The sequence below is a fragment of the Macaca thibetana genome, chromosome 2, assembly GCF_024542745.1.
Source record: "Macaca thibetana thibetana isolate TM-01 chromosome 2, ASM2454274v1, whole genome shotgun sequence".
NCBI lineage: Eukaryota > Metazoa > Chordata > Mammalia > Primates > Cercopithecidae > Macaca > Macaca thibetana.
Window position 1 is genome coordinate 87,064,437 of NC_065579.1, and position 16,533 is coordinate 87,080,969.

Below are 16,533 nucleotides of genomic sequence, written 5' to 3' on the forward strand. Positions count from 1 at the left end.
TGAAGTAATGCTGAAAATGAAATAACTAAAAACCAAATAACTTGGAAAAAAGAACATAAAAATAAACAACTCAAATATAAAATAACTGAAAATAAATACCTGTGAACATAAACAACTCTAAAACTAGATAACTAGGGAAAACCCTTAATTAAAACATTTCAATCTGAAAATAAATAACTCTACAGTAGTTCAAAAACTTCCAGTGAGTTTTTAATAGTCAAATTAGTTACTGTAAAAATAAATAACTCAAAAACTCCAATAAGTTAAAGTGAAATAACTATGAAGGTAAATAACTCAGATAATAATTGTAAAGATGATGAAAAATAAATTCCAAGCAAATTAATCTGAACATCTATAACTCCTAAAACAAAATGGCTACATATAAATAACTGAAAATGAACAACTCGAAAACTAAATAACTTTGAAAATAAAGTAACTATAAACCAGTAACTGAAACTATAAAATTAAATAACTAGAAAGCTACAAAAAATTAAAATCAACCAATAAAACTAAAAATAAAATACAATGGAAAATAACAAAACTCATTTAAAAACTAATAAATCGATATATAAAATATCTCAGAAAGTAACCTGGAACGAAGTGTCTCTGCAACGAAGCAATCTTGGCACTAACACGAACACCCCATGAATGCTCGCAGGGATTCTGGGAGGGGGACCTGGAGCTCTCAGTCTGCGGCCCCCGCCGGGTTTGAGCAGCTCCGGCTCCGCCAAGGCTCAGGCTAAGCGGTTCTCAACCGATTCCCACCCCGCCCTGGAGAAATGTGGGCGTGTCTGCAGGCATTTTTGATTGTCACAATTTGGGGGTGGGGTGGAGGATGGGGTGGCGCATTCCTGGACCCTAGCGGGTAGAGGCTAGTGATGCTGCTAAACATCCTACCGTGGGAGCACAGAGAAACCCACACAACAAAGAATTGCCCGGCTCGGAATGTCAAAGTGTGCGGTTGAGAAGGCGTGGGCTGTGGGCTCTGCAAGCGCCTTAGAGCAGCTCCGAAGTCCCCCGTGCGGAGCCAGGCGCTCACTCAGGGCACCCCTCGGGCTCCCGGAAGGCGGCCCTGCGTCCCGTTTCTGCCGCCGCCGAGGCCCCGGCTGCTTTCTGCGTAGCTGGGCAGGGCCCGGGCCCCCACACCGCCTCTCCTGGGAATGCGGGCGCTCTGGAGCCGAGGAGCGGGGACGTCCGCAGGGAGGTCAGCTCTCCGGGGCGGAGGTCCTCGGGCGCCGTGCCCGCGCCTGGAAACCAGCCGTCGCCCCCGCAGGAGCCAGCCGGCCCGTGGACGCCCCAGCGCGCTCCTCCTCGGTGCTGCGGGTCGCCCTGCAATTCCGAGAAGAAAGTCAGAGACGCCGTGGCCCAAAAAGACGCTTAGTCTTTCCTCGTTCACACTCACGTTTCCTCCTCATCGCGTTCTTCTTTTTCTCCCTGGGTGCTTTCTCCCCTCTCCAGGAAAGCAGATTTGGAAGAACAGGTTTCGTGACTGTCGTCCGACTGGAAAAGGCCTGCGAGCTGGAAGGGAGGGGACGGGTGCACCCTGAGTTATTGCTGGAGGCTGTGGCCAGGCCGGGCAAGGTGGTGACTCCCGCTGGCAGGCTGCGGCCCACCCCAACCCTCCCACCTGGGCCACGGGGCTCCCAGCAGGAGCCCCAGTTATGACCGGACACCAGCGCACCGCCAAGGAGACAGCCACGTGGGGACGTGCCAGGCTAGGAGGGTCTAGTGACCTCGGCTCCCTGGCTTAACCAGGTCCTTATGGGTGAGAATCCTGAGGAGGGGGGGAGGGATGGAGGCGAGGGACAGGAGGCAGGAGGAGCTGATGAACAGGAAGGAGGAAGAAGATGAAAGAAACAAGAGGGAAGTAATTACACTCAGAGCGCTGCTCTCCTTTTGCATGTCTTCTGCACCTTCACAGTCTTCAAAGGTGTCCATGGAGCTAAACTCCCTGCTGGAGCAGCCTTCGGGAGAGAAAGGGAAGGATGGGGCCTCTGTGGGGTGGGAAGACAGCCCCTCTGCCTATGGCAGGGTGTAGCAGGCAGTGCCTGTTGCAGGCACGGTCCTCCCCATCTCTAACTCCTGATCTCCCAGGGCCTGCACTGCGCTGGGCTGTGAGGGCGTCTGTGATCTCCAGGCTGCGTTTCCAGCTCTGAAATGTCATACTTCACAGAGAAGACCGTCCACATGCTGTTCATGGCCCTACCTCCCTGTTCCTCCAAGAAAACAGTCATTGTTTTTTGTGTTTGCCAGTCTTCTAACCATGCCTCCTTCCCTTCCTCCTCCCCTGTCTCTTTCTCACCCTCCTCTCCTTGCCTCCTTTTCTCTCCCCTAATTAATGTCCATTTCCCATCTCCCTGGCAGCCTCTGCCAAGTGTCACTGCTCCCCATAAGGGAAGATCAGAGGAACAAGCAAGTGCGTCCATCCTGCCTGTCTCCCCAGTGAACTGATAAACTCATCAGTCCTGTCCGTGGTGCACCTGTTACATCCCCGGGAAGTGTTGGACACTGGGGAACAGCAGCCACTGCCAAATACTGAGCAACTGCCCTGTGCCTGGTGGTATGTTATGCGTTTGTCAAAGTTTAAGCCTCACAACCCTGTAAGGGTCTCAGCCCCCTTTACAGTTGGGGAAACAGACAGCAGTGGTCACTTGGCCAAATCCTCTTGGCCTGTGGCAGGGCAGCTGGCTTCTCCAGCACTCCTGCTCTTTACTCCACTCTGAGTGAGATGGAGTCTCTGCCCCACATGGCTCACGGGCGAGGGTAGGGAGCCGAGCATCTGCAGAAAGGTCCCAGCACAGGGCAGCCCCAGACTGAGGCTCAGCTGAGTAATCCCTGTGGCGGAAATTGTGCAGGAGAGTGTCTGCTCAGGCGAGAATTCAGGGAGGTTTGGGCAGGGCTTCAGGGGTGGGCAGGACTGGAGAGGGAGGGCATTCTGGGCAGAGGCATGGCCGGAGGGCGGTAGGCGGCAGTGGAGGGAGCTGCAGTTATCTGGGTGAGCAGGCAATGAACAAGTGGTGTCTCCTGGGCTGCTGTCCCAGGTCCCCTACAAGCCATGTTCTGGGCCCCGGCCCCCAGAGCAGATCAGTGGGGGCTGTGTGAGTAACACGGGGGGGGGCAGCTGGGCAGCACCTCCCAGGAGGCCCCTCTGAAATCCCCCTGATGGTGGCAGGCTCTGAGGAGGCTGGACACCCTCCTCTCAGGTTGAAGCAAGTCCTGGTTAAGTTCCTAGCCCCTGGAGGTGGGAGAGGCGAGGGGTGGGGGGCAGAGGAGAAACTGCCTCAAGGATGTGCTCCCCACCTTCATCCTCCAGATGGGACTTGGGAGCATCTGAGGAAATCCCAAGACTCCTCTTTAGAGAAGTCCTCCAGCCCTGGGGTCTCCTTATGCCAGGAGCAAGCAGTGAGAATGGAAGAATGATCGTCTTGCTGAAAGCTCTGTGAGGGAGGGATAGAGGGACAAACGGAGCCATGCTCTTGACCATCCCCTGCGTGAATAGCAAGGGCTGTGTCTCCAGGGTCCATGGCCTCTGTGCCCCGGATGATGCCAGGGCTGCCAGGGACCACAGAGCCACCCACTGGGAGGTTGGGGGTTGGCCTGGCTCAGGGGCCTTCGTCAGCCATACACACCCACAACCTGGTGTGGGCAGGGCTGGGAGGCGACACAAGAACTGAAAAACCTGACAGGCTCCAGCCCCTCCGGAGGGTAAGTGGCATCTCCAGGTAAAACGATTAGCTGGTTCCAGCCCCTCCTCAGGGTAAGTGGCACCTGGGGTAAAATGACTGCCTGGAGCTGGCAGCTGCTTTCCCTGCTCTCGCAGGCCCTGCAGGGAAGCGTGGGAAGGGGAGGGGGCATAGCGCTGGGCACAAAGGGGCTATCAGACCCTGGACTGAACTGTTTCAGGGGTCATCTAGCCCATTCCCTGCCTCCAGGCAAGGATTTGCCTGAGCCTGGAAAGAGGAAGGATCCTCCCAGTGCTGTCAAGCCCCAGATTCCACCTCCCTGTGGGGGGACTGTCAGCGCAGGCCCTGACAATGCAGAGAAAGACAGAGGACCCACGTGGGCCTTTGACAGCAGGAACGCAGGGTGCCACATGTGAGGCTGGGGATGCCTGGAGCACCATGGGGGATCTGGTTTAGTCTAGAGCCAGGTTTTCCATACTCAGAGTGCAACCTCAGGGAGACGCAAATTTTACCCCCTAACACAGCATACACGCAGAAATACATTTATACAATTCAAACACAAGCAGACGAAACAATGTTTACCCTTACAGTGTGTGAAGTCCTCATCTGTCCCACTACATCCTATCATGCTCTCTTCTATCCTAGGAGACAAAGCAGGAGGGGGGGCTGCGGAGGTGGGGGAATCTCATCCAGGCCCTTGGGCGACATCTCTCCTGAGCAAACTGCAGCTGCTCTGGGTGTGCCCTCGCCTTGTCTCCCCCCAGGCCTCGGGTTCCTGGCAGCAGAGACAGTAACCTATTGACCAGGTATCCCCCAGGGCTCCTGGAAGAAACCCAGAATTCTCAGAACCAGAAAACCTTAGAGAGCATCCTGCAGGCAAAGCCCCTGGTTCTCTGGGGAGGAAAGTGCAGCTCACGGGGGCGCCCTGCCGGGAATGGTAATTGACCACCCGGTGGGGACTGACACAAGGCCCTGTGGGAGCTGAATCAGGGCCAGGACCTGGGTGTCCTGACTCCTAGAGACCATGTTCCCTTCCTCACCCAGGCCTTCCAGCCCCAGCCCTGGGCTTTTATTTATTTATTTTGGAGACAGGGTCTGGCTTGTCACCCAGGCTGCAGTGCAGTGGTGTGATCACGGCTCACTGAAGCCTTGACTTCCTGGGTTGAACGGATCCTCCCACATCAGCCTCCTGAGTAGCTGGGACCACAGGCACATGCCACCACACCCAGCTAATTTTTGTATTTTTTGGTAGAGATGGGGTTTCACCACATTGGCCAGGCTGGTGTTGAACTCCTGAGCTCAACTGATCCGCCCGCCTAGGCCTCCCACAGTTGCTGGGATTACAGGTGTGAGCCATCGCACCCAGCCCGTGGGCTGACTTTTGCTGTCGTACATCATCTGCATATTTAATCCCCTGCTGGATTCACTGGTCATGGGCTCTGAGGTCCTAAGAGTCTTAGGCACTAAGGAGCTGGCAGCACTGAAGAGACCCCAAAATCTCAGACTCAGGGTCTGGCCAGTCACAGGCGCGTGATGGAACAACTGAGAGGCCCATTGCCCCACGGCAGGAGAAGGTGCTCTGGAGTCAGTCAGACCTGAGGGCAGTCAGACCTGATTCTCACTCTGTCACTCACTAGCTGTGTGATCTTGGATACATCACTTAACCACTTGAGCATCAGCTTCCTTATCTCTATACTGGAGATAATAACATCGATTTTGCAGTCTTGACATGAGGATTAGCAAAACTTCTGATAAAGAAAAATGCCTGGTACACGACAGGAATTCAACAAATAGTACCTGTTATGATTACTGTGCATAGCAATTACAACAATACTAAAGAGAGGGTCTCAAAACAGCTCTGGGCACTCCAGGTGTGCTATTATTACTTACATTTGGGGGAGGTTTGTCTGCCATTGTCTCGTCCTCATAAACACTCAGGGAAGGAAACAGATTATAAGGATAATAAATGGTTTTAAAAAGAAACAGAGCAAACACACACACATACACCCACACACCCCTCAGAAAAAACCATGCCAAACACACAGGCTCTTGACAAATATTCAATTTGATTATAGCAAAACCGTTGGGTTTTTTTGGTTTTGGTTTTTTTTTTTGAGACGTGGGTCTCACTCTGTCACCCAGGCTGGAGTGCAGTGGCGTGATCTTGGCTCACTGCAACCTCCACCTCCCGGGTTCAAGCAATTCTCCTGTCTCAGCCTCCTGAGTAGCTGGGACTACAGGCACACGCCACTACACCCAGCTAATTTTTGTATTTTCAGTAGAGACAGGGTTTTACCATATTGGTCAGGCTGGTCTCGAACTCCTAACCTCGGGTGATCCACCCACCTCGGCCTCCCAAAGTGCTGAGATTACAGGCATGAGCCACCATGCCCAGTTGATTACAGCAAAATTTTAAGTGATAGTTGCAGTCTTGGAAAATGAATAGAACGACTTTTGTCCCAGCCAAGATCTAGTGGTGTGTTGGGGCAGATACACCCTGAGTCTCTGGGGCACTCTCAGTCTATGTATCAGATAAGCATAAGGAGTATTGGTGGAGAAGGACAAGAAGAATGGGAAAGATGGGCGATGAGAATTCCTGCAGATAAGGACTGGTGAGTATTCTCTTTCGAAACCCTTAGTTGACTATCTTTCTAGTGCACATCACATAAGCTGAATGGTTTTTTTATTTTGCTTAAACAAACGGAATGAAATTTATTAACAATGAACCTAGTAGTGAGCTGAAATTATTCTCACCAGCATACATATTTTTGATAAATTATAGACTTTGAAGACAAAATCATGGTGTTTCCCTTACTGTCCACTGGATGGCACAAAGAGACCATTGTAGATCCTCCTGGTTCAGCAGTAGCTCTCACCCGATAGACATTAAATGGGCAAATTCTATTTTTATTGTCTTTCAAACTAGATTTTTCTCTATGCACATTTTTTTTTTTTTTTTTTACTTTTTTTTTTTTGAGATGGAGTCTCGCTCTGTCGCCAGGCTGGAGTGCAGTGGCACGGTCTCGGCTCACTGCAACCTCTGCCTCCTGGATTCAAGTAATTATCCTGCCTCAGCCTCCCGAGTAGCTGGGACTACAGTAGCGGGCCACCATGCCCAGTTAATATTTTTGTAATTTTAGTAAAGACAGGGTTTCACCATGTTGGCCAGGATGGTCTTGATCTCCTGACCTCTTGATCTGTCCATCTTGGCCTCCCAAAGTGCTGGGATTACAGGCGTGAGCCACCGTGCTTGGCACAACTTTTTAAGGACCATCTCTATCACATGAACTAAAGGATATCATTTTCACTTTGGGGTGGGAGGTGGTGAGCTGCTTAGAAGCAATGCCTAAACCCCCTGGGCTTTCCTTCCTTTCACTTGGAAGAACCAGGGGGTAACTAACTGCTAACAATTCCATGCTATCAGAGTCAGAGATCTAGCTGCTAGCCTAAGGGCTGCATCTCATTTAATCCTCACGGCAAGACTATACAATATTATATCCATTTTGTAAAACAAATGATAAAAAGAACTTAAGCACAGAGAGGCTATAGAATCCATCCAAAGAGATGAAGCGGGACTTGAGGCTGGGTCTTTGAGACCTGAGTTTGAGCCCTTCATCATTATGTTGTGCGTGCTGCTAACCAATTTCCCTCTCTGTCTTCTAGAACTTAATACATGGGGGTCACATTCTGTCTAATCCATCCCGGTAGCTCTCTAGAGCTCACAACAGGAGAGAGTTCCAAAATGTTTCCAGGGGTACTAGGCTCAGTTACAATCTTTTGCTTGGTGGCCCAGAGTATAAATGTGGATATCTTAGGCTGGCCTATAGCTGAAGTGCCTATTTCATTTGCAAGCCTATCTTTGGCCAAGAGGAAGTGAGTCATTCTTGAGAGCATCTAATTAATTGCTTTCAGATTCCACATGTTGGCATTCTCAGGGCACATTTTTTTTTTTCCTGTGCATTTCTGTTGTCAAAGTCCCTGCCAGCTCCTAAGGCAGTCTGAGCTGACTGTCTTTAGATTTTCAGAGCTGCTGGAAGCTGCGGGGGAGGTGGATCAAAGAAACTTTATAACCTAGCTTTGCCTGCCAGCTCAGCCACCAGCTGCCCTCAAATGTTCTGGATTGGAATAAGCCCAAAGATGAGTAGCAGGAGGGAAGGGTAAGCCAATATGTCTAGGTTGGTTCAGTCAGAGTCTTGTCTATTTCATCAGAATTTTAATGGAAAATTTCCAATAAGATTAAAATATAAAGTCACCCCAATTTTAGTATGGCTCAATTTTTTTTAAAAAAATCATGCATATCTTTGTTTTGCAACGGGGTCTTACTCTTGCCCAGGAGGAGTGCGATGGTACAATCATGGCTCACAGCAGCCTCAACCTCCTGAGCTCAAGCAATCCTTTCACCTCAGCCTGCCAAGTAGCTAGGATTACAGACACCCACCACCATGCCCAGCTACTTAAAAAAAAATTTTTTTTATACTCCAGTGCAGTGGCTCATGCCTGTAAATCCCAGAACTTTGGGAGGCTGAGGCAGGCGGATCACCTGAGGTCAGGAGTTTGAGACCAGTCTGGCCTCAATGGTGAAACCCCCGTCTCTACTGAAAATACAAAAATTAGCGAGGTGTGATGGTGGGCACCTGTAATCCCAGCTACTCGGGAGACTGAGGCAGGAGAATTACTTGAACCCGGGAGGTGGAGGTTGCAGTGAGCCAAGTACACGCCATTGCACTCCAGCCTGGGCAACAAGAGTTTTTGTAGAGATGGGGTCTTGTGATATTGCCCAGGCTGGTCTCAAACTCTTGGATATCAAGTGATCTTCCTGCTTTGGCCTCCCAAAGTGTTGGGATTACAGGCATGAGCCACCACAACTGACCAAATCATGCATTTCTATAGACAACGTCTGCAAGAAGAAGATAATGGTGATTATATCTGGTTATGTCGGATTTGTATTTTTATTTGTACTTTCCTGTATTTTCTAAATTTCTGACAATCTACATGTGTATTCCTTTTATAATCAGAAAAGGAAACAAAATAGTTAAAACTCAGATATCTAAAATAACCCATCATCTCTCCAGAGGGGGCAGTTTGCTAGAACTTATAGTAAATAAGTATAGTGTGTATATATACACACTATACTATAGTATATATATACTATATGCTATAGTTTTTTTCTGTGCATTTCTGTGTGTGTGTATATATATACTATAGTATAGTATATATATAAAAGTGTAGTGTATATATACTATAGTATATATAGTATAGTATATGTATAAGTATAGTATATATGTATAGTATACTATAAATAAATATAGTAAATAAGTAAAAAAAAAATGATTACAATGAAGTAATCATTGAAATACTAGAGTGCCCCAATAAGTTTGAATAACAAAAAAAAAGTAATGATAATGAAAGTAACTAAATTATCTAGGCCCGAAAGGAAATGCCACAAAAATTGGCAAAGAAACAACCATTACATGCTATACTGGATAGCTCCTAGGTCACCTTGGAGACCTTGAGGGACCCGACAAGGGACGTATAGTAAGGCCGCAGACAGGTTCTTCCTCTGTTAGCTCTGAGGTAGAACAGTTATTCTCATTTTTATGTCTTTCACATGGCCAGGACTTTGCAAATCAGGGACAAAGTGAATTCAGAATTAAAAATTTTCAGCACCACCCAAGCTAGTAAAACAGTATTAGCTTACATCCTTTATTTTCACCGTAAGCTGCCAGAAAGAGGCTGGTTAACCAACAGCACTCAAAACAGCACACCCACCTGTCTGCTGACTGTCCCATCCAGAAATTGTGTAGGTCCTTAGGTGAATCTTACCTTCTTCCCTTCCCCTAGCCAGACCCCATCCCAGATGGCACGAGGAATCCTTTCCCTTTCCCCGCCTGTCTGTAGACCAGCAGGCAAAGAGAGCAGTTACCATACTGGAAGGAGAAACGGGTCCTGGTCGTCGTGAGGAGGTGGGGCTGCTGCTTAACAGAGGCAGAGAGGGACATGTCTGATGCTCAGGTGATCCACTAAGACATCTCGGAATACTCCCATGCCCAGCTGTAACTATGATGGCCATGTCCAAGAACCATAGCCTGATAAGAGTCTAGGACCCTCACTCTGCATGCCACCAGCAGAAGTGCCAGATGGGGAGAGGGGTGTCTAGAATGAGTAGGAGGGAGAGAATGGCTACAAGGCACAGCCAAGGACCAACTGCAGCAGCAGGTGGCAGCCATAGATCGAGTTAAGTAGGATTCTTGCTGTGTTCCCTAGTGGAAGTGTCTCCCTTGTCGAGACCCACTGAGGTTAAAGTTGGAGACATGAGGAGAAAAAAGTGTCCCCATGTGCATCACTGGAGTCATCATGGGCATGGGCAAGATCACAACTCATTTGACTTCTTGACTCCAGATTCATATACTCTGCCTCCTGGGGGCATGACACCATAAAATAGCCATTGGTTCAGTTGTACGCTGCATCCTGAGGGACAGCACTCCATCCCCGCAGTGCCACATCCAAACTCCCGCCCCACCTCACTTTCAAGAGGCTGTCCCACTACTATCAGGCTGCCAGCTTCAGAATGCGAGGGTAAGACTGTGTCCTGTGATCACATGTCCATAGCTGATTCTCTTTTGCCATACTGAGTCCCCTGATCAAAGCAATGTTATACAGCCGGGCGCGGTGGCTCACACCTGTGATCCCAGCACTTTGGGAGGTCGAGGTGGATGGATCACTGGAGGTCAGGAGTTCAAGACCAGCCTGGTCAACATGGTGAAATCCTGTCTTCTCTACTAAAAATACAAAAATTAGCTGGATGTGGTGGCATGAGCCTGTAATCTCAGCTACTTAGAAAGCTGAGGCAGGAGAATCACTTGAACCCAGGAGGTGGAGGTTGCAGTGATCCCTGATGGCGCCATTGCACTCCAGCTCCAGCGACAAGAGTGAAATGCTATCTCAAAAAAAAAAAAAAAAAGTAACGCTATATGGTTGGTCACACACTGTACTTTCTAGCTTGAAGGGGTCCGATAAAATCAACTTGTCTCCTCAAGGGACAGTACCAAACTGGGGGCTCAGCACTGACCTCTGCTGGCAAGTTGGACATTTAACAGTGGTAGCGGTAGCAGCTAGCGCAGTCTTGAAGACATGGAGCCCTCGCTGCTGGGGCCGAGCACAGGTTCAATTCTACTACCAAGGCTTCTCCATTTCTGAGCCCGTGGTGCAGGCACTGGGGTGCCTAAGAGGAAGTGGACTAACTGGACTTCTGCTATGCACCTTCTTTAGTGGGCATTAAAGCACAGTTCAAAGACTCTCACATTTTGAGTTCACCCCCACAGGCCTGTGTGCCCCTTCTCCAGTCAGGTCATGTTGTCATTTGATCCTAGTGGTTGTTCTGGAATGGTTCAGGAAGGGAGGCGGGGACAGATCTTCAGAAGGGCAAACATTGCCTTGTATGCCTCATCTGAGGCTTCTGCATAGTCTTAGGGGACAGGGAACAATCTTAGGTGAATCTCAGCTTCTCCCTTTCCCCTAGCCAGGCCCTAGCCCTACTGGCATGAGGAATCCTATCTCTTTGTCCTCATGCCAGGAGACCAACAGGCAAAGAGAGCAGTTACCACACTGGAAGGAGAAATGGGTCCTGGTCATCAGGAGGAGGTACTCCTTAAGGGACAGGACCCAAGGGAGACAGTTCCACTAGGGAACACAGCAAGAATCCTACTTAACTAAATCTATGGCTGCCACCTGCTGCTACAGTTGGTCCTTGGCTGTACTTTGTAGTATAAGGCGGAGTAGGCCACTGCTGCCAGCCTGGGAGGTCAAGGGCATTTATCCAGATGTCCTCATTCCCAGTTTTTCGGTCCCTTATCTTCCCTCTCAGGATCTGACTTTGCCTGCTCATCTACTGGCACTAGGAATCCAAAATATTCAGATGGCAGACTTGCCTAGACTGAGCATTTTTCCTTCTCTCAAATTCTGCCACTTTTACCAGCCCAGTCTGCCTCTGCTATAGGAGATGAGAGGCTAAATGTTGGCAGGGAGGCCCCCTGATTCTGATCCTGTGTTTTAAATTGGTAATTAGTCTGACCCTGTTACTTTCTCTCTTCAGTGCATCAACGGGAGGCTCTTAGCAACAGCCTCCCAACTCTACCTTCCTGATAGATAATATTTTCCTCAAAGCTCTCAAATGTTAGAGACATTGCACCAGCTGGCATATCCCCATCCACCTGTATCTGATCCCAGGTCACCACAGATGAAGGTCTGAGCAATTGAACTGATACAGCAGGCCAAGGCCCCAGGACTCTCAACACTCCACTTAACACCAATAATGAGGTCCTCGTGGCCATTTGGACTGCAGTAAGCCAACACCAGAATCCCATCCATTCTGGGACCCCTCCTGGTACTAACGGTCTTCAGTCAGGTTCCCAGAAGCAGACTATGCAAGTGTGTTATTGACAAAGGGCTTTCAGATGAAACCTGGAAGACAGTGAGGCCGAAGCTAGGGCAGGGAAGAAGCCAGGCACAGACGTGGGCTTAGTGGAAGTCTAGCATCAGCCTGATCCCCTGGGCAGTGCTGGAGCATGGATGGCACCGCAGGTTACCATCTTGAGACAGAAGGACTGGCTTCTGTACCCTGAATCAGTAAGCATTGGTGGGCCATAAGCCACCCTTAGGGGAGGACATAATCTCACAGGCATTTCCTGGCTGGACAGCCCTGGGCAGCGGAGGGCAACTGTCTGGAGGGCACGGCTGTGAGCCATTGTCAGCTAACCTCATAGCAGCGGAGACATGGGGCCAACAGCCTGTAAAGAGGGTCTGGGCAGGCTGTCAGTACTCTCTACTATAATACTGTATATGTGTAGAAGACTTTATTTATTTTTTAGAAGACTTTATTTATTTTATTTTTTGAGAAGGAGTTTCACCCTTGTTGCCCAGGCTGGAGTGCAATGGTGCGATCTTGACTCACCACAACCTCTGCCTCCTGGGTTCAAGCGACTCTCCTGCCACAGCCTCCCGAGTTGATGGGATTAAGGCATGTGCCACCATGCCCAGCTAATTTTGTGTATTTTTAGTTTCATCATGTTGGCCAGGCTGGTCTTCAACTACTGACCTCAGGTGATCTGCCCACCTCGGCCTCCCAAAGTGTTGGGATTACAGGCGTGAGCCACCGCACCCAACTGACTTTATTTTTTTAGAGCAGTTTTAGGTCCACAGAAAAACTGAGAGGAAAGTATGAAGATTTCCCATATATCCCGTGTGCTCACACATGCATGGCCTCCCTGACTATCACCATTCCCCACCAGAGAGGCACATTTGTTACAATGGATGAACCTATACCCTGAATATATAATATTCACCCAAAGTCCGTAGCTCACATCATGGTTCACTCTGGGGTGTTGTACATTCCTTGGGTTTGGACATATTTATAATGACATGTACAGTAGTCCCCCTTTATCCTCAGGGGCTACTTCTAAGATCCCCAGTGGATGCCTGAAACCCCAGAGAGTGCCAAACTTGACTGCCATTAGTGGGAGCATGTTTCTATTTGCCTTCCACCCCCACAGATTTAACGCCTTTTTCATCTTAGTACTGCTGCTGTAAACTTTGGCAGTTTGAGATGCGACAGCAAAACGAGTACAAGTTTCTTTCTCCTTTTTCACAATGTCGTGGATAGATGATTCCTTCTTACCATAGATCTTAGCAACTTCGGCATGTGATTTTTTTGTTTCTTGTTAAATCAAGAACTTTTACCTTTTCACTTACAGGAAGCATCTGACGGCTTCTCTTTGGCATATCTGAATTTCCAGCATCACGACTGTGCTTTGGGGCCATTGTTTATTTTATTTATTTATTTACTTATTTTTTTTCAGACAGAGTCTCGCTCTGTCGGCCAGGCTGGAGTGCAGTGGCACCATCTCGGCTCACTACAACCTCCACCTCCCAGGTTCAAGCAATTCTCTGCCTCAACCTCCTGAGTAGCTAGAATTACAGGCACATACCACCACGCCTGGCTAATTTTTGTATTTTTAGTAGAAACGAGGTTTCACCATCTTGGCCAGGCTGGTCTTGAACTCCTGACCTCAGGTGATCCACCCACCTTGGCCTCCCAAAGTGCTGGGATTGCAGGTGTGAGCCACTGCGCCTGGCCTGGGGCCATTATGAAGTAAAGTAAGAGTGACTTGAACACAAGCACTATGATCCTAACAGTCGATTTAATCACCAAGATGGTTATAAGTGACCAAGGCTGGCGGGGTGGGGAGCACAGACAGTAGGGACACCCTGGGCAAGGGGATAATTCATGTCCCAAGCAAGACACAGCAGAAGGCACCAGATTTCATCGCACTACTCAGAATGGCGTATCATTTAAAACTCACCGATTGTTTATTTCTGTAATTTTCCATTAGATATTTGGACAGCAGTTGACTAACAGTAACTAAAACCTGGAAAGTGAAACTGTGGATAAGGGGGTGCATCTACCTTCTCAACGTGAGGCATTTGCCTTCATGTTAATTCTGGCCCCATTTGTTCTACACAAATGAATAGCAGGAAATCGATTTTAAACCACATGGTGGTAAAATGCTTTCTTTTTTCTCCCTCATTTAACTAAAGAAGGGCTGGGCCCTAGGTGATGTCTTCCTTAGCATCTAAGCAGCTGGTATCACCCCACTGCTTCTGTGCTCCACTCTCCCACAGGACCCTCCCTACCTTTAATCCCTCCTGGGCTGGAGGCTGGGTCTTCTTTGCTAGTGGTAGCTCTTTCCATGTTTTCAATCCATGGTCCGCATCCCGCTCCATTGCCTTTGCTTTTAGAGAAATAAACATGAACATTGAGTCACTGGAAGGAACAACACATGCATCCCTCCCCCACCAGTTGGAGTAGCACTGGCTCACCTAGTGTATCTCTGGTCTAGGTCTCGAGGACCTGCTGCTCCTCCCTTACCTGTAGTTGAAGGCCTGCCTCAGCTCGGTAGGTGATATGCAGTAAGGAAATGTCCAAAGGACACGTCTTGTTGGATTACACAGCAAACATCTAATTGGCTGCAAATCTTTTTTCTTTCTTTCTTTTATTTATTTATTTATTTTGAGACGGAGTCTCGCTCTGTTGCCCAGGCTAGAGTACAGTGGCGCGATCTCTGCTCACCGCAAGCTCTGCCTCCTGGGTTGACACCTTCTCCTGCCTCAGCCTCCCGAGTAGCTGGGACTACATGCATGTGCCACTACATCCAGCTAATTTTTGTGTTTTTAGTAGACATGGGGTTTCACCATGTTGGCCAGGATGGTCTCGATCTCTTGACCTTGTGATCCACCCACCTTGGCCTCCCAAAGTGCTGGGATTACATGGCTACAAATCTTAAAGAGGGGAGAGGTGAGGAGGAAGAATCACCTTTGTCTTCTCAAAAGTGTTTTCACTGGCTCACTACAGCTCCCTCCTTCCTCTTTATTGACCCGAAATGCCAACTATGATAGTAACTCTTTTGCGTTAGACGAATCCAGTGAATAAACACCTACTAAGCATTGGAGGTCCAAGAGGAATAAGATATGCCTGAGCTAAACCTCCGGCCTTGCTTGCAGAGTGGTTTGCTGGCCTTGTCTGATTATTCAATGAGTGCTTTCATTTGTTTATTCACTAAATATTTACTGAGCACCTACAAAAGTGCCTGGCACTGGTAGATGAGGCCTGAGGGAAGCTAAAACTAATAAGACAACCTCCATGCCCTAAAGGAATTCATGATCTAGTAGGGAGAAAATGTAAACACACAATAAAATTATAGCATATTAAATGCTGCAATAGAGTACTCTGTAAGAGTGTGGGGGCAAAGAGGAGGGGTAGAAACAGCTGCTTTCTAGAGCCCTCACCTTTTCCACTTCTCTCATCTTTTTGGGTTAGGGTCTGGGTGGGTTCCACAAGGATCGGGCCAAATGAGCTTAGAAAAACTAAGCAGACTCCTGTATCAGAACTGGATCACAGTAGACAGGTGTTTTCAACAAACATATTGAGTATCCCTGAGTGCTTTGGGCAGGAAGAGGAATTATAGACGAAGAGGTTTGTAAGCCACAGTAATAGATGGGGCAAGGAGCACCAGTGAGAACTTAACCGTGAAAGAAGTCTGAGCACACCTTCCTCCCAGACAAGGGGGAATAAAGAAAGGAAGATGATCAGGAGAGTTCTGAGTGGAGAGGGGAAAGCCGGGGGAGGTAACATCAGAGGGTGCGTTGGCCCACTCAGCAAAGTAGGAGGCAGGGCAGCCTTGTGAAAATAGGAATGGAATAGAAAACTCAAGCAAACAGCCAAAAGCAAGGACAATTAGGGGAGGTTTTGAACTGGCAGATCTACCTCAACTGGCAATACAGCAAGTGTGCACCAGAAAAGATATCCTAGCTAGCAGTGGGGTTGGGAATTGATTTAATATCCTAGGCTAGCAGTGGGGTTGGGAACTGATTTATTGTTTAATGTTTTATATTTATTTACATATATATGTACTTATTTATTTATTTTTGAGATAGGCTCTTGCTCTGTCACCCAGGCTAGAGAGCAGTGATGTGATCTAGGCTTACTGCAGCTTTGACCTCCTGGGCTCAAGTGATCCTCCCACCTCAGCCTCCCGAGTAACTGGGACTAAAATTGCGCCACCACCCTAGGCTAATTTTTGTATTTTTTTGTTAGAGACAGGGTTTCACCATGTTGCCCAGGCTGGTCTCAAACTCCTGGGCTCAAGCAATCCATCTGTCTTGGCCTCCCAAAGTGCTGGGATTACAGGCATGAGACACTGCACCCGGCCAGTATTTTTTAAAAATTGGAAATCCCTTGTAATAAGCCAAGTGTTGGGGGAAGAAAAGCAATAAAAGCAATGACATGGACTCAATA

At 48.5% G+C, this 16,533-nt stretch overlaps 1 protein-coding gene across 2 annotated transcripts in view; it reads right to left on the reverse strand.

Moving 5' to 3' along the window:
- Positions 1–293: 293 nt before the first annotated feature.
- Positions 294–16,533, reverse strand: part of MCF2L2 (MCF.2 cell line derived transforming sequence-like 2) — a 252,899-nt gene continuing 236,659 nt past the window's right edge. The window contains exons 26-29 of one of the 2 annotated variants that reach the window (XM_050780177.1): positions 14,373–14,470; positions 1,876–1,964; positions 1,403–1,518; positions 294–1,329 (exon numbers count right to left, since the gene is read on the reverse strand). In XM_050780177.1, the coding sequence (XP_050636134.1) occupies positions 1,206–1,329; positions 1,403–1,518; positions 1,876–1,964; positions 14,373–14,470 (427 nt within the window). In that variant the 3' untranslated portion in view covers positions 294–1,205. The remainder of the gene's footprint in view (positions 1,330–1,402; positions 1,519–1,875; positions 1,965–14,372; positions 14,471–16,533) is intronic. The other variant, XM_050780176.1, reaches the window with a different exon arrangement.